Genomic DNA, 21390 nt, shown 5'->3' with positions numbered 1-21390 from the left:
AAAGACTGGATTTTTAATTCACAGAACTCCTGCAAAGACGGGGCAAAGACAGGTGGGCACAGTCTGCCTATAGTTCAGCTGGAGTAAGCTGCTTAGTGATGGTGATGTCATAGTCTTCTCTTTCCTTTGGAATTGATTGTTAAAGGCTGTGAAGGTTCTGTCTTCAGGAATTCCCCACATTCTGGATTTTGTTGGGTCCATCTCCATAGTGCCCTTTAATACCGTTACTTTCTGAAGAAATCCTATGTTGAACCCATGACACAAGCTAACATCCCTGTCATATCCATTTATTGTTAATCTTCTTTATGTGGCTCTTTGCCATCTATTAACTGAAAAAGTAATCAGAGCTGGTGATAGCTAGTAACTGGTATGGTTTCTTCTGAAGTAATAATGTCAGATAATGTAACTGGGGCCAGTGAGGTGGCTCAGCGGGTAAAGGTGCTTACTGCCAAGCCTGATGACCTGAGATTGGTTCGTGGCACCCACATGACGGAAGAAAACCAGTTCCCTTTTTCTGACCTCCACATGCACACCCATACACACGCACACATAGTAATTAATATTTTAGATTCTTTTTTTTTTTTTTACTAACAGCATTTAGGTAATGATTGGTAAGTGTTAAAATCTGTACAGTTTTGTCACCGCTATACATATGTATTGCTTCTGTCATCACCACAAACACTTGCAAAGTGACTGTTGCTTTGAGAGATAATTCCTTTTTACCAGTCTTATGATCAGCGTAGAAAGGACTTACTGGGTCCTGGTGCTGAGCCAGTGAGGCCCTCATTAGTAAGGGGCTGGGGTGAAGGTCCGGCATCTAGCTGCGCGCCCTGGTGGACAGTTAGTTGCAGCTGGCTCTTGGTTGGTCTCAGAATGCGTCCAGATGGTGTAGTCCAAAGTGTAATGGGGATGGAGGGTGGAGGCATAACTGGGCAGGGAGAAGTGGCTGCTGTGGAGACAAGTCCTCATCTGGTTCCACAGGAAGCTCTTCAGAACTCGCCAGATAGCTAAATGAGCCTGTCCCTTGTGTCCCCGCAGTGGTTCCTGTCCCCAGGAATCGAAGCAGGCCTCTACCAGGGGTCTATTCCCAAACAGCTCTGCCAGCTGAACGGTGTGCGCTCTAGTGAGTAAACCTCCAGTGCAGCAGGCTGGCGGCCCGTCCATGCGGTGGGCAAGCCAAGAGACCTGGAGGACGGGATCTCTTCTGAGGACCACCCTGCTCACACTTCCCTGGCCCCTCTTGCCTAGACTGTTTCCTACCTTACAACACAGATCCTGTGTTTACCAAGAAGGCAGAGCGGTTTGGTGTGTGATAGAAGCAGAAGTCAAAAGCCGACCATGTGAGAGAAGAGTTGGGTCCCACGTTATAGATAGGGCCTTGGCATTCAGTCATCAGGTCTAATGGCCCCAAGCAGTCTGCCTAACTGTAAGGTTCTCTTTCCCTAGCACACATTAATAAACACTCACCCTATCAACAAGTGATAGTCACTTCAGAAGATCACCAAAGCTCAGCTTCCCAGGTTACCTTTAATGATTAGAGAATCATTGATCATTAACAGAGGTACAAACATATTTTTATAAATAATTCTACAGGCTTACAAGGCTTTTTGGATCAATGAAAATGTTAAAAAAAAAAAAAGACTGAACCAAACCACATATATATGAGATAGACACCTTAGACACCTTCAGAAATAAAAGTTACTGCTTCATCTTGCTAGTCACAGAGAATCCATTAATGTTCTAAATGGTAGCCAATCCTGACATGAGTTTGGTTTGATTTTTCATGGCAACAAACCTAAATACTAAAGAAGAGAAAACCATCTTTGGCTCATTGCTTCAGAAACAGCTGGACACCTTCCATTCCAGGGAGAGTGCAAACCGTGTGCATGCACACAGACAGACAGACACATTTATAGGCACAGGCACCCTGCCCACACTGGACTGCGCATACTCACAACAGGTACTCCAGAAGGTCCTTCGACAGTGTTGGTCACTGTCCTGGAAAGCCTTTGTATTCAGGCTTTTCTTTTAACCTGAGTTTGGGGTTTAAGAACCTTTGCTCTAGAGGAAAAAACAGCTTCAACCCCAGCTTATTGTTTAAACTGTCCCAGTGGGATTGCTATTCTAAGACCAGATTGTAATTAGTACAGCAAATGTTTGTACATAAGCAAGCGTCATTAAACTGTTCACAGCTACCTGAAAAGCTTCCTTTTAAGTGATGTAAGTGAAGCTCCCCTCTGCCTTAGGAGTTCTTCACGATTCAAACTGTAATTAAGTCATTAGGTAGTTTCTCACCTGGACTCTGTTAGGTGGAGTCTAAGCATCCTACATAGGTTTGCATTCTAAAGTAAGGCATTTCCGTGAGAGACCTGCTTGATAATTTCCCTCCACAGAATAGTTTAGGAGCAGGTTAAATTTAGCTTAAATTAATAAGACCTCCTTGAGTGTGGCTTTGTGCTTCTTGGTTTCTATCAGTCTTTAAGCTGTAATCTTGCACAGTTTCATTAGAACCAATTTATAACAGTGAAAAAAACTTTGTTTGAAACTTGGTCTTTAACCTAAAACCTCTTGTTCCAAATGTTAAGTTTTAGGTTAGAGGAAGCACATAACTTGCTTCCTCTGAAAGATTTAAGTCTGTTTTATTAGGAGCCAAACGGCTGGTGGGTCTTCCGTTTGTGACGTTTCTGCTCCTTCCTTTCTGAGCAGACTGAATGTCTGGGGAGTTCACCCCGAGTCAGTCTCTTGGAGCAATAGCAGGGCTAAGGTGGCTTGGACTGCTTTGAGCTGTCACTTTTTGACAGGCTCATCTTTGCCATAGCAGAACATTTTTCCTGAACAAAATAGCTGCAGTGGTGTCCAGCTGTGGTCATCTGTCCTGAGTTGTTCAGACCTTCTGTTCTTCTAATTGTGACAGCATCATGACGTTGAGCCCGGGTTTCACATGCTGGACTTTGAAGCAGTTTGTGAACCTGAACTCCAAACCACTGGGGTTTCTTGACAGGATCTTAGTCTACAGTCTGGTATTTCTCCTGCCTCAGCCCTCGTAGTGCCAGTGCAGGGATTGTGGACTTGACTCTGCCCCCTGCCCCGGTAGCTTTCTAATCACTACATGAGCTTAGATCACACTGAGTTCAGTGCATTAGATGGATGCCATGGGATTGCTGCCTACCCACAGAAAAGCTGACAGCCACTTACCATCAGCCTGGGTGCTAATGTCAGCAAGCGTTCCACAGGAAAGCTGGACAGGAAGTGGCTGAGTAACGCTGGGAAGCAGTGAGTTAGTTTCTTTTATGTCCTGAATTGCTGAACCTTATAAATAGAGTGTGTGCTTTAGACCTGTGAACAAGTCTTATTCCTAAATTGTTAAAAAGTTTTAACATAAAAACTCTGAGCCTGAATGTCTTAGGCTACCTCCTTGTGATCATGTAAACAAAGAATAATGTCTACAGTTCAAGAGATTTTATTCATTGAGTTACATCAGTGCTTTAAGTTCATATGAGCACCTCACTCCCACTCTTAGGAGAAGCAGATGTTAGGGTAGGGGCAGAAGCACAGCCTCCGACAGATTGGTTCTGTGTGGACTTCAGCTATGTGGAATAGGACTAATCATGGTGCATGGCACAGTATCATTGTCGGTTCCAGTTGTTTCAGACTTCATTTTGGCAGTCCTAATGTGGATTTAGAACTTCTAGGGTAAGATTTGGAGCACTTTCTTTAAATTAATGAATAAAATCAGCTCTATATGTTGATGTTATCAGAGAGCCAAAACCAGGCATACTATCTAATCATTTGCATTTCAGACCACAGTGATAGGCCATGAGAAGCTTTGTGCAGTTTTTGTGGTCTTCGTATAATCTTTTTACTTCTTCATTCTCTTACCATTGCTGTAATCATTTTCTTTCAAGCTAGATTCCTCCCTCCATCTAGTTCTTTCTCAAATGTTTTTTCCTTGTCGCACACTAACCCTGTTGATGACAGATTATGAAATGAGTGAGACATAGTCCCACTTACAATATGGTCAGGAAGTCCAAGCACACACTGTCAGCTGGGACAAAAGCCTGGAGTGTGATGTTGAAGGGCTCTGGCAGGTATGTTTGGGAGAGACTTGGCTCACAGAGGCCAAGGATGGAGTCGTCACAGGAGCTGGCCAGCTGGAGAACCCTATAGAGGAAAAGAATACCATACCAGCAAAGACACAGACCCGGAGAAGCAGGGCCTTAGGGAAACCCATTAAGGTATGCCTGGGTCATGGCCATCGAGGGGCAAGGACTGTGACACTTCCCCCCATGTGGTGCTTTGAAGCAGCCATCTGAGAAACCAAAATTTTACCCCTAAATATTGTAGCACTTAAGTAATTATCTTAAAAGATAACGACTCATCGGGGTGATGTTTCAGTTGATACAGTACTTGTTTCCTAAGTATGAGGACCTGAAGCCATGTAGAAAGCTGGGTGGATGTAGTATTACAGTACTGTAATCTCAGTGCTGGGGTGGCAGGAAGAGGATCCTTGAGTGTTAATAGCCACTAGCTTGGCTTTCTTGGCAAGTCCCATGCCAGTGAGCGACCCTGTCTCAACAAAAGGAAAGGTGGATAGTTTTCCTCTGGCCTATGTGGACACAGGTCATGCACACACATACCGACATGCACACACACAAACACATAAAAGGAAGGGATAGAAATCTGTAAGTCTATTAGCATTTTTATACTGTATAGAAGTAGATAATAATTGTATATGAGCAATCTGCCTACATCTCTTTTCTACCTCCTTTAGAATCAATATTTCTCATATGTCTACTTTTAGAGTGTCCTGAGGCCTTGTTTCTATAGGAAAATAGGATGGATCTTTTGTTCAGCTCCTTGATCTAGGAACTTTTGGAATGATTATGGCGTTCTCCAGTCCCTCAAAGGTAACTGACAGATTTTCCAGTTCTGGATTATCCGCACATTGGAATACATTTATTTGTACCAGCACGTCTTAGCTACCGTCTTTGCTAATGAGCAAACTTCCTGTCTTTACCTAATGAGAACCTTCCAGGTTAGTTCCCAGGTACTTCCTTGTATTGTAAACACGTTTTATTGGAGGTATGTGAAGAGTGTAGATGTGGTGTTATGTGATGCATATATGGAGCAAACTGATTTTGATGGTAAAGCAAGTGAACATGTCATCAGTGCCCTCCTCAGGGCCACAGTTATGCACCTCCATGGCAAAAGCAGCTATGAGTCACTTAGCAGGAGGCCTCACCGTCTAATTCTTAACCTGGTCCTCACAGCTCTCTTTAACATCCCACAGCCTGCTACTCTGTGTCTTTGGGCCTTCATTTCCCTCATTACATCCCAGGTAACCCTTACTTTTTCTCTGTTTCTGAATCTTAGGTTTTCATTGCTTTAAAGATGTTTTTGCTTTATTTTTGTGTGTGAATGTTTGCTTGCATGCATGTATGTGTACCTCTTGCATGTATGAAAGTGCACCATATGCCTGGTGCCCATGGAGACCAGAAAATGGCTTCAGATCTCCTAAAACTGAAGTTAACAGATAGTGGGAGCTGCAAAAGCAGCTGGTACTCTTAGCTGCTAAACCATCTTTTCAGCTCCATATTAGCTTTTTTAAAAATCTACATATAAGTGAGGACATGCTGTATTTCTATTTTAGTGTCTTTCTTACAGTCTAATGTCTTTTGAGTTATGTTCAGTGAAAGACTTAATAATCTTGCAATGAACACTGGAATGCAGGTCTTCTGAGATGAAGACTTTATTTCCTTCATGGAAAGATTGATGGGTCATATGGTAGTCATTTTTACTTCATATCATCTTCCAGAATGGCCATACTATTTCTTTACTCCTCTCTGATGTTATCTCCTATCTTTTTAAGGTCCGATTTTATAGCAGCCTTGGATTTGCCTTTCCTTGATGATGAGTGATACCTTTTGTGTGGATGTCGCACAGATGCTGGCCTTTCAGAGAAGCATCTGTTTGTATTTGCCTGTTGTAATGAAGTGGTGTTTTCTTTCCTTCAAACGATACAAACTGCATTTCTGTTTAGCATTGTTTGCAGTGTTTTTCTCTCTTGGGGGGGGGGGCTCTTCTTTCCCGTGTGAGGGCTTTTAGTTTGCTGTAGTCCCATTTGTTTTTGCTTTTATAACTTGAGTTTAAAATACAGTGTCCAAGAGAGCACTGTCAAGCCCAAAGACAAAGCACTTTTTTTGTGTATCTTCTACATTTTATGATTTCTAAGTTTCCTATTTTGTGGAAGATAGGAAGACTGCATATGGAAATCTAGTTTTCTGGATCCATTTATTAAACATAGACTAAATAATCAGTGTGGTATAGCCCAATAACAGATGGGAAGGCAGACATTATATGATCATCTTGGTTGATTCCAAAAAGAAAAAAAGGCACTTGAGAAAGTCTTGCATCCTTTCTTGATGGAAAGTTTCAATTGTTTAGAAATAGGAGAAAAATTCCTCAATATTAAAAAAAAGCCATTTATGAAAAAAATCTATGGCTAACAAACCAGTCAACAGGAGGCACAGAAAGCCTTACCTTCAAACAGTGGCTCTCCACCTTCCTAATACAGTTTAATGGCTCCACCACCCTTTCATTCTCCTGTTGCGGTGACCCCAAACCATAATATTATTTTTGTTGCTACTTCATAACTGTAATTTTGTCTACCGTTATGAATCATAATGTAAATATTTGGTATTCGACCCACACACGGTTGAGAACCACTCTTCTAAGGTCTGGTGCAGGCACTTGTCCCACTCACCATCATCACACCTGCTCAGCGTAGTGCTGGAAATCCTGTCAAGGGCATTCAGAGAAGAAAAAGAAATGAAAGCTCCAAACTGAAAGAGAAATAAAATTATCTCTTTGACGATAACATAGCCTATATATATGTATAAAACACCAATGATTTCACTAAAATACTGAGATGAAAAATTTCAGCGAAGTTGAAGAGTCAATGTGGAAATCTGTGATGTTTCTGTATGAAGATAATGACCTGGTACTTTTATATGGCAGTAAGTGGTCCTGGGTAGCTTCCTTTTATTCTGACCTAAGATTTTGAACATGTGCTGTCCCATGTCCAGATTCCCTAAGTGATGCTTGGGGACCACAGTCCAGGGATTTTGGTAATCGTGTGTTCTAGATCCTAGCCTCAACTTCTTGTCACATGTTAAAGCTTTGTTTGTTTTTATGCTGAAATAAGAGTTTATCATAGGACTGCCTGTTCAGATTTAGGACTCAAGGACTTGTACTTAGTCATCTCTTATCTTTACTCACACATCCCAGTGCCATATAACTTGTCCTTCTCTTGTCCCCCATCCCATGTTCAGTGTCACAGAGTACCAAAGGTGAGAAGGCAAGTGGTGGGCTGCTAAGGTGGGATGGGCACTCCTTGATCTTAAAGAATACTTTGTGGGTGTGTACAAATCACGATGATTTAAAGTCATATAGAATCTTTATGTGCAGCATTCAGACAGCTGATTGCAGAATCAAGATTGCTTCATTTTATTTTTAAGAATTGTTTAAATCAAATCAGTTGTATCTGTTGACTCCCGCTTGTCTGCTCTGTTTCTCCTGGTTTTTCAGTCTCTTACTCACTGTTCCATAGTTTGGAGTTGTAGTAGGCTGTAAGGGAAAGGCAACCCCGATCTCTTGTCTTTGCAGTAGCTGTCTGCCTGTGGCATGAACTGCACCTGCTCCCTGCTCGAGGTCCTTCAAGGTGGTCGGGTTCTAGGCAGTCTGCCTGACATGCTGTCCCCTGCTGCATTCCATTCCAGTGGAGGATTGATTTTCCAGCTATGCCAGGGAACAGATGCTCCCGTTTCTAATGCCAGGGTGACTGGGGATGCGTTCTTACCCCACGGCTTCCCAGCGGCCAGCTGTGTGCAACACCAGGTCTCACTGCTGTTTTTCTCCTGGTGTTCTGTGTAGTGTATTGTTCTTGGGTAAGAACCTGCCGCTGTGAACAAAATAGGAAAATTTAAGATTTAGCAACAATACTCAGTCAAGGGAACCATTCAGTTTATGCATATTTACTGCTTAATCTAGATTTCTCTTCATCAGCTATGGTTGCACTTCCATCTTTCCTCAGAAAGCCTAGGTCCCAAGGGTGTAATCCTTGTTATCGTTGGTGTGACGTGTTTCAGATCAGTATCCCATGGCCTCATTAGGCCTGTTTCAGCATGGGGCTGGAATTGTCAGCCCTCTGTAAGTGTGTACTGGCCAGAGAAAGCCAGGATGGGGGTGGGGAGGCTCACACGCATGTGGAAGACATTGGCTCTGCAGCAAGGACTTTACAGGCACCAGCCTGAGGATCCCCACTGGACTGGCCCTGTGCTACGTGCCCAAGAGCTGGTAACACAAAACTGGGCAGGGATCTATACAAGGAAAGCAATGCTTCATTCCACCCGGAAAGGAAGTTATGAAAACCCATATCTGTCCTGCACTTTAACAAGCAGATGCAATATCTGTGTGTCTAAACAGAGAAAAGGGCAATTTCGTTTCAGCCAAACTATTTTAAGATAAAGGAAAAACTTTCTCTTAGCTCATTGCATGCCCTCCCTACCTTGATCCTCATCAGAAGCTATGGGAGCCCAGGCCTTCCAAGCTAACTCAGCTCAGTGCCTGTCATGTTGCCGTCTGCTCTGGAAAGTTGCAGGAAGGGCTGATAAGGGGCTGAGGACAGAAATCTCAGCTCTTATCTCTCCCTCGCACACGGCTCAGTCCTTTTCCTGTCCTCAGACAGGGGACATAAACGGCCATCTCCTGGCAGCCAGAACTTCAAACAGGATTGGGCTGGCCTCACTCTGGAGGAGCCTAGGAGGAGAAAGTGGGTTGTAGCCGCCGTCTGCAAAGTTGCTCAGCGCCACTGAGGAGGGAGCTGCCTTCCTGGTGGGCACATGTAGCTTTTGCACAGCAAAACACTTTAGACAGGCACACGGAAGCAGCAAGCATGAGGAGGGCCCGCCAGGCGCCCATGCTCTAGGTCAAGGATTGCTTTGGTTAGAGCTTTGTCAGGACACAGGTTGAGTCTGAAAGGATTAGATTTGAGTTTGGGTTTGTTGATAAGTCAAACTGTTTTTCAGGGCCTTTGTGATAATGAGAAAGTGTCATCCAGAGGGCCTGGTTGGCAGAGCAGAAGAGTGAAATGCCAGCTCATGTGTCCTCTGTCCTTACCTCTGCTGGGAAGGCGGCTGTGACATCTCTCGTAGATTTTCAGCCTCTGACATCATAAAAATAGGGTGACCAGGAACCTTCCTGTAGAGCATGGGAAAAGCAGGCAGAGAGGACATGCTGCTGGCATGGCCATCTGATGGGAGGAGGGTTAATAGGTCATCACTGTCCTCCCTGCAGCCCAGCCTTGAGTTCCTCCTCCGATGGGTTTGCAACCTCAGACTTGAGTGTTGAGGAGTCAAGGGTTGATACGTGTTACTGTCTTTGGAAGAAGTGATTGCTTGAAGAGTTTTAATGAGTATCTGCCTAAAGTTCAGGTTGTATAAACGTCAAAGGTGTACCTACTACATAATTTTAAAGATCCCGCTTTCTTCTTGAAAGCTTCTTAGATACTTGTAAGGCTGTGAAATCGTCTAGGCTGTCAAGCTTAGCTGCTGTTTTCCAGTTGGGTTCTGTGGTGCCCTAGGAGCCCCAGCTGCCTACAAGAAGGGAAGGGAGCTATGGTCCGCTTAGTCAGAGTAACTGGAGTCAAAATTTTAATCCATTTTTAGTAAATTCTAAGTGATTTTTCCGTGTCACATTTATTCCTAAGAATATATTTTTAAATGATTCCCTAGACTGGCTTCTACAGAGTAGAGTCCATGAAGGTCGTAGCTTTAAATAGTATACAAGAAGTGAGAAGGACCTTGGCTCTTTTCAATTTTATTATCTTAAACTAATATACTTGAGTAGCACCCTGACCAATTACGTCTTTGAAGGTGTTGTACTCTACAAAGATCTTTGCTCTCAAGGCCCCGCTCTCTAAAGAGTCTCGTACCTTAATAAGTCCGGATACCTTATGGGGTGATTTTAAAATATTTTACAACAGTCTAATGTCTTTCTAAACTACTTTGCTTTTTTAGAAAAAAGTACCCAAATTTGAGTTGTCAAAATTTCTGCATGACTTTTTCAGTCTCCTGTAGAGGAGAAATGGAGGAGTCAGGACCCCTGGAAGCCTCTGCTTTGGAGATGGAGCCCTACACAGCTGTTAATGGAAGCTGTGTGTCCTGCTTCTGGGGGAGAACCAGTTGACCTAGAATTATAAACAACAGTCAATTTGGATTATTTTTAGAGTTCATTCAAAGAAGTTGGTGCCTATGTCACATTGATCACGTCTGCTCTGGAAGAGCCTCGTTTATCTTGTGGCCAGTGTGAGATGAGATGCTGCCATGTGAGTCACTGCAGTTTCTACGCCTGAGGACCTTTCAGGGAGGCCAGAAGCTGCTCTATTCCTTCCTTTCTTTTCCCCAGAGGTGGCATGACTTGTCAGTGATTCTGATGTCATGACTTGAAAAGTTGTTGCCATGGAGAATGGTCCTTCTAAAACATGTTTATGTTTATGTTGGCTTTTCCTAATGAGAGGTAGCCTAAGCAGCTGACAGGCAAGTGGGGAAGAAGTAAAGACAGGAACGCGCAGCTTTGTTAACATTGGCGTTCACGTGAGGAGCTCGGTCTGCAGTTTGCTTCCTTCCTATCACCTCACAGAGGGTCGTTTGTCTGTGTATGAATTCCAAGGAGAAATTCAGTGCCTAACTCAAAAGAAACCTCTGCAGGCCTCCAGGCGGGTCCAGAGTTCTCTTTCATGGCAGATCACTGCATTTTCCAGCAGTCCTGCAAGGTTAGCCTTTGTCATTAGCAAAGGACAATAGCTAAAGCCCTCCAGTTCCAAGCCTTTTCAGCTGTCTCCCATGGCTCACGGTGGATGTGTTCCTGAGACCTTGGAAGTGCCTGCAACCATGGGTGGAAGGAGTCATTCCTACTGCCTAAAGTGCAACAGAAAACTACCATGAATTTTTTTTCTCCATAGTCACAATTTTGGTAGAAGTTTCATTTGACTATAGACCTTAGCAGCGCCAGCATATGATTCATCTTCTTCTGCCTTTCACTTAGAGGATACACTTTACAGTTTTGGCATACTCAAGTTGCTAGCATTGCTTTTCCTGTGCTTTAGACTTTAAAATTCAGAGAAGTATTGAAGGAAACAAGGGGGCTGGGCTAGAGAATGTAACTCAGTTGCTAGAGTGCTTGTTTAGAATAGACAGCGCCTGGACTCCACACCCCCCACTCCATTACATAAACCCGACATTGTAGTACACACTGGTAATTCCAGCAAGCAGGAGGATCAGAAGTTCAAGGCTACCCTCTGTTTCACAGGAAGGGAGGCCAACCTAGACTCCGTGAGATCTTACCCAAGAAGAAAAATGAAGAGAAAGGGAGAAAGAAGAGAAGGAGGAGGAGGATCCCTGAACACAGTACTACAGTATCACAACATCTGATTGCACAGGCAGCCATTAAAATGACGAAAGTGCAGACAGCATATACAGTATAGATTCACTGGACAAAGGATGAGTCATGATCTAGGCAGATAGGCAAGGCTTCATTCACTGATTCAGAATGGCAAGTGATTTACTAGAATTTTCCACTTAGTTTATTTTCTGCCATTTTAGCAGAATACCTGAGGCAAATTATAAAGAACAAAGATTTATCTCTTAGAGATCTAGAGGCTGGGAATTTTGATAGCAAGGTACCAGTATCTGATGAGGGCCTTCCTCCTGTGTCTGGGAGGTATCACACACACACACACACACACACACACACACACACACACACACACACACACACACACACACACACAGAGCAAACCTGTGAGCTCATGTCTCTTAGTCTTCTTGGAGAGCAGTCACTCATCTGAGCCTGTCGCCCTTCACTACCTCCAAAGGCTCTGCCTCCAAATATTCTTAAGCTGTGCATTTTAGGGTTTAGTTTCCAACATGTGAACTGTCAAGGAACACATTCAAACCTTAATACCAAGAAGAAACCAAGGATAGAGGGGAGGATATGTGGGTGGGGGGAGGAAGGGAGGGAGAAAGAAAGAAAGAAAGAAAGAAAGAAAACATCTGGTAATCCCAGAAATTGTCAGTCAGCCCAGTGGTTGTAGAAGTAGATTGCATTTTAAATGTTCCATTAGCCAGAGTTCAGTCAGCACCCATAAGTAGTACTTGTGTAAGGAAAGAGAAGGAGATTCAGGCTTTATAGTCATTTGAAATTCATGTAGTTTCACATGCTATGAAATAGTCTTCATTTGATTCTCTTGCCCAACTTCTCAGAAACGTGAAAATAAATCTCCCTAGGAGGTGAACATGTAGGCCCACAAGAGTAAGTTCTCAGTCGCTGTCTTAGGGAGCGCCGTCTCGGAATCTCTGCACAGCGGGCGTCTTACCTGTGACTGGGTTCTATACCTTTTTGCACACATGCACATACATCATGCCTGTTAAGTCATGGCACAATTTCCATTCTAGTAATGGTAGCCCTAAGTTTTCATTGCTTGATATCAAAACTTATCTTCCATAAGAGGCTTTTGGGTTGTTCTGATTCCTTTATGTACTCCCTGATGTTGAAAGTGATTGAGGTTTTTAAGCAAATTCCTTAGACTAACTGCTACTGAGGCTTTATGTGTTTAGCCTAATTCTAAATGTATGTGATGGATGTCACACAGAAAAAGTACAGGGTTTTATGCTTGAACAAGCTTTGTGAGTACAAAAGTAATTCTTTGTAAGTGAATGCACTCTTTCAATTACATTGAAACCATGAAGGGGATGGATAAAACCACAGAGATGCCCCAGAAGCTTGGTACCTACTTTGAGCTGAAGCTATTTGGATTGCTGCCTCTCCAACCCCTTGGTCTCAGGCCAGGGGCTGTAAGGGAACTTAAATTGCTGTCCAAAGAGCTGGCTTTCTTGGGCTTTAGAATCTCTTGCTGTACACTCCATCAAGAACAGTTCAGTTCAGGTAGGCCATTGATGTGTCCAGCTAATCCCAAAGGAAGTGTGACAGTTCCCATACCACTGTTCATTTTCCCAATTGACATTTCCCCTGGAAAGTAGCAGTGGTAACCTGAGATAACGGAGCACTGGGCGAAATACTCAGGCCATTTAGCTGAGGTCAGTGTATTGCTAAGGATCATCATAATTGGTTCACGGCACCAGACAGAACCCTTGTTCCTTACAAGCAGTGCTTATTGTAGGGCAGGGTTTTGACTGAAAGGATGGAAGACAGGGCTCTGCAAGTGCTGGTCCCTTTGCTTCCTGCCCTTTCACGCCCCTTCTGGTACCAGCCTGCCCAACAGGTGGGTGGGTGGTGACAGAAGCTCTTCCCCACCTCTCTGCAGTGTATTTTTATCTGATGCTTTTGTTGAACACTGTCCATGCCCTTCTCAGTAGAGAGTATGCAGAATACAAGCAGAGTAAAAATGGCCCCTATTGTCAAGAAGCTTAGAATTTCCTCAAGATATTTACAAAGCAAGTAAGTAATCAAAAATGAAAAATAAAAGCACCTAGTTGCTCGTGTGGGTAATAAGCAAGGAGGTAGCCCTGCGAGGTCAGCCATGCCTGAGACTTGCACATGACCTTCAGAGAAGTGGCTACAGTTATTTTGTTTTATTGCTTGGATAATACCAGAAAAAAAAATGGGCAGCTTAAAGGAAGGTTTGTTCTCTACCAGATACAGTCCATGTAGCAGGGAAGATGCATGGTAGAACAGGAAGTGGCTGGTCACACTGCCCCCATAGTCAAGAAGCATAATGATGAATGTTTGTGCTTGGTTCATTTCTCCTTTTTATTAAGGAGATCCCAGTGCAAAGAATTGTACTATCCACATTTATAGTGGATCTCCCCACCTCAATTAACCTAATCTAGATAATCCTTCAGAGGTACTTGTGGACATTTGTCTCTGTGCTGATTCTAGGTCACATCACTGATTTGATACACGTAGCTGTGAGGGACCTAGAAGTTCTAAGTTGTGTAGAGCAGAGACCATATCTAGGCTCTGGAGCAAGTAACCAATCAGTCCATTCTGCCCCTTCTGTTGGAAGGCGTGAAGCCTATGTGACATGCAGTGGGTCTCAGCCTTGTCTTTATCCTGGGCAGTCACACAGAGTCACTTCCTACATGCTTATCTCTGTCTACAGTGCACAGATGTGGTTTCTGCCTTGCAGAGATCCACTCCAACCTCATGTGGGTTTATTGTGTGGAAGAGCCTGGGAGACATACAGGATGTCCTGATTCTATAGACCTCTCCCTTGCCAAGCCTCTTCAACTTTCCACAGACTAATCCAGCACAAGTTGGTGACAGACAGGCTGTTGTGGAAGCAAGAGTTGGTTTATCATGGGCAATAGCAATGAAGTAATAGGCTCTTACCCTTGAGTGTCTGTTACCCTTGAGCTCTGGGGTCTATGTCTTTTTCAGTGAGAAAAGCTCGCTGGAGATTACTGTTGCACCTGACCTGTGTCTTAACGGGCAAGTCCAAAGATGCTGGCCTCCTGTCACTTAGGTGAGCAATGATGTGTGAAAAGGGTTGGTGAGCTGAAAGGTTTGCCTCTGACACACATCTTTGCACAGTAGTGTCTGGTGTTCGTCCAGAGCATCAACTCCAAAACACCTCCCAAAGTCCCCTTCCAACTGTTTGCTTTCCCTGCCCCCTAACAAGCTGACTATTTTGAGAGTATTAAGAAGAAAACTCTCTGGGGCATTTTCCTGGCCATCCATCTCAGTGTGCATGTATAAGTGGTGCACAAGCAGAGTTCTTTATAGTCCAGTAGAGCTTCTGCTCTGCAGAGGCTACTGAGCCACCAGGCCTCCGGCAGGGTACCTGTTCTAGGAATGACAGCAGATTGGTGCGCATACTTTTCAGCTCCAGGCTGCAGACGGTGGCAACTCACAGCTCCCACTGTAGATCATGTTAGGGTTCTTATTTTCCTTTGCATTGCTGTCCTTTGCATTGCTGTCCTTTCTTTGATGTCATTGAGGTCCTCACACTGTGCACCCTTCGAGTGCCTGTATTTGCTCATTGCTGATGAGGAAACCAAGAGTACAAGCTGACTGATGTGGACTAGGCAGCTCCACAGATGCCCAGGTGAGGACGGGACTTCTGAAAGGCAGGAGAATTGGGAGTTGAAGGCTAGCCCAGGCTACACAGCAAGTTCAAAGCCAGCCTGAACAAGAGCCAGTATAAAGGGAAGCTTCTATAAAGGAAATTTACATGTTAATTTGTCAAATTACAATCCTATTAGGCCTGGCTTCAGGGCATTTTTCAAAATCATATTTGTGAACTGTAAGCTTAATAATCAGGTTTTCCTCATCTTAAAGATGAGTGTTTGTTTGCTTGCTTGCTTGTTTTTCTACAGTAAGCTGATGCCTCAGCTAATAATCTGTCCTCGGAACTGAGCTTGAAGCCTTGTCTGTAGGTTACACAACAGTAGATATACTTTAATGTCAGGATATTCTGAAGAGAAAAGCTAACACAGCACGTGACCCTTATGCAGGTTAGAAGTCGGGGCGCTGTGGTGGGGAGCAAGGGCTCAGCACTCCATAGCATGGCATCGGATCCTACTCCTTCCATCCTGTTGATAGGGTCCCTATGCCCCGAGTCTCTTGGGCCCCTGTAATGGACAGAGCTTGTTCTGATCATGCCGTGAGCCACTCATGGAGCTAAGTGTCTGGCACACTGAGGTGGCTGCCCTCTTCAGTGGATATGGGCACTCTGGCTACAATTTCCTCTCGTGTGTGTCAGTGCAGCTATCTCACAGAGTTCTTTTGTCCTTAAATTTTCAACTTGATAAAGTGAAGAGCAGGCTCCCCTGAGTGGTCTGCTCCGACCCACAGTACACTATTGATTGGGTAGAAGTGAAACCCTAGTTATTCTTGGGGGAAACCTGCCATTAGGGCTTTTAAACACACACTGTACTCAGCACCTCTAACCAAAGTGAGAAAATCAGAGGCTCTGTGAATATCCATGTTAACAGGAACCTGCCTCATGCACTATTTCAAAAACAGAAGCCACTTCAGAAATACATAGAAAACATCAGGCTTCTGCACTGGCCTGTGTGCAGGCATTTCTTCCTAATAGTCAATGAAACAGAAGATGGGACAATGGACAGACTGTTAATTCTGTGGCCATCCCCTCACTCCTGAGCCCTTTCTTTAGAAAATTGCCTTAATAGTTACACAGGACATGTGCCCATTACAGAAGCTCAGCCACAACCACATAAGGGAGGCTTGTGGCCATGCAGAAAGCTGGAGATACCCATGCTCTCCCACCTTTTCCCTCCGTGGGCCCAGGAGAAAGCTTACACATCTCCCTGCATTTGTCTTTACTGCTGCTGATGTTAGAGTGGAACTGTGAGAATCTTGCATTGCAACTCAGAGTGCTGGCCACACTTCCAGACGCCACAGTTTCCCACCACAACCTGCCCTTCTTGGACAAACCCTCAGGGATACAAAGAATTGGTACACACTTCCAAGCCGTTGTTCCTCAAAGAGAACCTCAGAAGTGACCATCGGAATCTAGGCTCCCACCTTCTTGCCTGTTCCTAGAAGACAAAGCCTTGAGATTATTTTCCACCGAGTTAAAATAGATCTGTGAGTGTCTGCATAGTACCATTCCCTCCAGGGCCTGGCGTGTGGGTGGCTCTTGTAGCCCTCTGAGGACAGTGTGTCATGAGGAATGCATCTCCGAGGTGGTGGATCTGTTTGTTTTGTTCTATGGATGCACTAAGCTGACCTTCCTGTTGGCCTGGCTTGATCTGGTGGTCAGAGTAAGTTTGCTGTGAACTTCCTGGTTTTGGTCTGGCCCCAGCACTCTGCACAGAGCAGCTGCCAGCACACAAGGGACCTGGGAGCTCATCCTCAGCGCCCCCAACAGGATTAGTAGCTGAAACCCCAACAGGCCTTTGAGAGAGAGAGAGAGAGAGAGAGAGAGAGACAGAGACAGAGACAGAGACAGAGACAGAGACAGAGAGACAGAGACAGAGAGACAGAGACAGAGAGACAGAGAGAGACAGATACAGACACAGACACAGAGACAGAGATCCTAAACCCTTGAATGTAACTGAAATGTTTGGCAAAATTATTGGTCATTCCTCCCATTGTGATGTTTACATAAAACCCGAAGGTGTCAGGTTTTACTAGTTTCTAAGACACCGCTATGAACCCAAGACATTCTCCACATGTACAGAGTAGAAAAGTCACATTTAAGTATGATAGATTTTCTTTGAGGTTGTATCATATATTAGAAACGTTTCTAAATGCTTTTTCAGAAGGTAACTGCTTGCTTTGAAATTAGACAAGATTTGAAAATATTCATTTTCTTATAAAGGTATATATGTTTTTTGTGTTTTACAGAACTAGGGTTAAACTGTAGTGAAACTGGTTTCTGCTTGTCAGTGTGTAGAATGAGAGTCCTGAGCATTGCTCCCTCAGGAATCAGATTGCCAGCTATTAGAAAGAAAAGCCTTACCAAAAGGTAGCTTTCCAATGATGAGGCAAGGAGGCCCTCCTGCTGGACAGCTCTCCCCACAGGAGCTTTGTCCACTCTCCTGTCTGGGGGGGGGGGTGCTGGTACTCAGCACTTCTCTCCTCCCCTGCTGAGCTGAGTGGTGAGCCTGAGTCCGCAGAACCTCCCCACCATAGGAATTGCTCAGGCCCGTGCTTCCGGGGGATTAGAGACCCGGGAGATTGAGTAAGTGACTCAGAAATGGCCTATGTTTCCTAATAACTAAGGATGATTAATACCAGCAGCCAGTTCCTGCTATTAACCTATTGAGAACAGGAATTCTGAGGTAATAAGCCAAAGGACAGGGAGCCAGGGTTATACGACCTGAACACAAGGCCCAACCTCAAACCTGGCACCCAGCCACCAATGAGACCTCTGCTACATTAGTGGGCCACCTTCCCAGTGCCCGTGTCTCTGCATGGCTATGGGTGTGTGCCCTTACATGGGAGGCAAGATCTTTCTTGTCCATCAGTCTAGCATTGGCAAGTACTGAGAGCCTTAAGAAGGTGTTTCATTCTGTCATGCAGAATTCCAGTCCTCACTCAACATTTGAGAAACAAAAAGACTAAGTGGCCTGATTTTGGAGACCTAAGGCTGCTAATTTCTATTTATTTTCAAATAACCTGATGAGATACCAGCAGCATTTGCTGACTGACAGGTGTCTGTGTGTGTGTGTGTGTGTGTGTGTGTGTGTGTGTGTGTGTGTGCATGCATGTGTATGTGTGTGTGAGAACATGTGTATGTGTGTGTGTGAGAACATGTATATGTGTGTGCGTGCATGCATGTGTACGTGTATGCATGTGTGTATGTGTGTGTGTGTGTGTGTGTGTGTGTGTGTGTGTGTGTGTGTGTGCACATGCACTCTCTGGTTTCCTTCAGTATTAGTCTATTATAGTTCTCTACCTATGAGTCGCAATTCCTTTGGGGGTGTCCAACAGCATTTTCACAGGGGTTGCCCAAGATCATCAGATATTTATATTGTAAATCATAACAGTGGAAAATTTGCAATTATGAAGTCACAATGAAAATAATTTTATAATTGGGGGTCATCACAATGAAGAACTGTGTTAAAGAGTCGAAGCATTAGGAAGGTTGAGAAGCACTGGTCTTTAAGGAGACTAGAAGGTCAGTGTTAGGTGTCCTCTTCAGTAGCTCTCCACAGTCATTGTTTGAACCAGGGTCTCATTGGACGTGGAGCTCGTTGATTGGGTGGTCGGCCTGTTTTGACGTCCCCATCTGGAATTCCAGGTGCACACAATTGGCCTGCTGTGCTCTGAGCTAAGGTCTTCCTGCTTGTTCAGCAACCGAGTTGATTTCTTAGCCACCCTCGAGAGTATTTAAACTTATCCACCATTTATCTCATTAGTTCTGAATTTTATTGTTTTAAATCTCGAAGTTAACTGCATGGATTTGTTTTTGAGCCATGGGCTGGCAAATGTACAGCCAGTGTTGATTTGATACGCCCTGGAGTTGATGCCCTGTGATGGAGCTCTGAGCTGCAGTGGAACTCAAAGCCCAGTCGTCATTCAGGAGGACGTTGGTTCTGCTAGAATTTCAAACAGAAGTCATTTTACTTTCACTGAAGGTTCTGAGGGCTACCGTGTCAGGAAAATGTAGAGTCCGATGTGCTGCTTTGTAATTGAACTGCAGTGGCAGAGCATGCCCAGCCACGAGTGCTGAAATGCACAGCATCCAAGTTTCTAGATGAGCACAGAAGAACCTGCAGAATCACAGAGCTCTAGGTCATGCGCGTCCCTGTGTCTGCAGAAGACTCTGGGATTAATCCTCATGTGTATTGTTGTTTCTAGGAGAATGTTTCTTCCAAAGTCTGTGAAGCCACTTACCAGATGAGATCTGTCTGGCCTTCTCCCACACGGTTCTCTGTGATCCCCTTGTTCTAGGTTCTGCAGCTCAAGTTCATCGTGAGTGGGTTCAGGTGGCTCCTCCTGGCTGCTCCGTGGGATGAATGAGTGTTAATAATCACTTCTCACTCTTGTCCCCCAGGATGGCTGCAGCAACTCCACTGCGGATGAGGCGGACACCTCCCTGACCACGACCACGACCACAACCAGTGCCTTCACCATCCAGGAATATTTTGCCAAGAGGATGGCCCAGTTAAAGAGCAAGCCACAGGCCGCAGCTCCAGGGTCTGACCTTTCAGAGACCCCCATTGAATGGAAAAAGGGAAAGAAAAAAACCAAAGAGGCAGCAGGCACAGATGTAGAGAACTCTCCCCAACACAAGACTAAGCGGCATAAAATGAAGAAGCGAGTGGAAGCAGAGAGGGGCCTGCGGCCAAGAAGAGAGACCAAGCCGAGCTGCAGCCTGGAGGCCCCAGTGGGGACGAGTGTTCTGATGCCTCTGTGGAGGCTGCAGAGGATCGTGTGCAGACACCAGACACCCAGGATGATGTCCCAAAGCCCAGGAAGAGAAGAGCAAAGAAGACGCTGCAGAGGCCAGGAGGAGTGGCAGTAGACACTGCACCGGACAGTGCACCGGTGAAGAGGAAGAAGAAGAAAGTTTCCAGATAGCGAGTGGCTAGCAGGGTCTCCAACCACTCAGCACACCGCAGGGCAGAACGCCCTGGCCTGGTCCGAGCGCAGCGAGCCCCAGCAGCTCAGCATCTTTCAACTGCCCACAGGTTGCTGGCTCTATGCACCACATCTCCCCCAAGTCACCTTCCTAGGAGAACTGATTTGAATGTTCCAGATCGTGACTTTCAATAAATAAAATAACTTTTAATAAACAAATAGATTCTTTTTTAAATTCTGAGCCTTTCACATGAGTATTTATTCATATCCATACAAATACAGGTGTGTGTGTGTGTGTGTGTGTGTGTGTGTGTGTGTGTGTGTGTGTGTGTGTGTGTGTGTGTGTGTTTGCTCTGGTTTCCTTCAGTAACTGACTGCTGCTTCCTTCTGCAGGACTTAGTCTAATTAAGGGATTAAGAGGCAGTGGCTTGGATGCAGATGGTTCCTTTTGTTCTGTAGCCAGCCATACATTTCTGCCAAGTGGGAATTACATGACTGCATTCCCCAGTGAGTGTTTTGCTACACTGTGCTTCAGTTGGTGGGTGGCTGTTTCTTCTGCTGACTGCTGGCCACCAGGCATCACAGGCCTCCCTTGATGACAGCATCAACTGGGGACAGTGAGTCCCTAGCTCTCATAGGTCACCAGAGATTCCTCAGTGTAGCGTCAGCCTTATTTCTGTCTCATATTCCTTGACCAAATCCCCTGGAGTGGGCTTATTTGTGTATAATGATCATTAAGTCCACAGAAAGTTGGATGGATGGAGAAACTGAGGCACAAAACTTATGCCCCCTTAAAGGCAGGCTCTGCATTAGGACTGCCACAAGGAAGTTTTTGTAAGTATAGATATTTGTGGGTATCCAAGAAACTCAAGCCGGGTGCTGTTGCCTCATATCCACACTCCCTCCCCTAGCCACACATCCACACGCCTTCCAGGTGCCTCTGTGAGCCAGCCAGCCCTGCTGTGTGTGGTATAGCCTGATCCCTCAGCCTGTGTCTCTCTGCCACTTTGCTTTTTCCCCTCTGCCTTCCTTCATTTCTTCTTTCTAGCTCTCCTTGTATTTCTAGTTCCTGGTTTCCCTGTTTGTTTCGAATCCTTCTGGGGCAGTCTTGTGCTAATGGCCATATTTTTCACAGAACTGTTTAATAGCAGGGACCACCCAAGTAGGCCTATGCCCACACTGTGACACTTTGCCCTTGATTTTAATTCCTGGGGTCACATGTTACATAGGAAATTTGGTTCAGAAAGTCTTGATATAAAAAATAATCCATGGAGTAGATCTAGCCTCTAAGAACATCGAACAGTGTCAGTGGCTTCA

At 44.8% G+C, this 21390-nt stretch overlaps 1 protein-coding gene across 1 annotated transcript in view; it reads left to right on the top strand.

The window, feature by feature from the left end:
- Positions 1–20311, top strand: part of Pinx1 (PIN2 (TERF1) interacting telomerase inhibitor 1) — a 58424-nt gene extending 38113 nt beyond the window's left edge. The window contains 2 exon segments of the mRNA XM_032918318.1: positions 19547–19823; positions 19826–20311. Coding sequence (XP_032774209.1) covers positions 19547–19823; positions 19826–20073 — 525 coding nt within the window. The 3' untranslated portion in view covers positions 20074–20311.
- Positions 20312–21390: the final 1079 nt, after the last annotated feature.

The sequence above is a fragment of the Rattus rattus genome, chromosome 12 (genome assembly GCF_011064425.1).
Source record: "Rattus rattus isolate New Zealand chromosome 12, Rrattus_CSIRO_v1, whole genome shotgun sequence".
In the NCBI taxonomy this organism is placed as follows: Eukaryota; Metazoa; Chordata; class Mammalia; order Rodentia; family Muridae; genus Rattus; species Rattus rattus.
The sequence above is the reverse complement of the archived record's forward strand: the minus strand, read 5'-3'. Positions and strand labels throughout refer to the sequence as shown.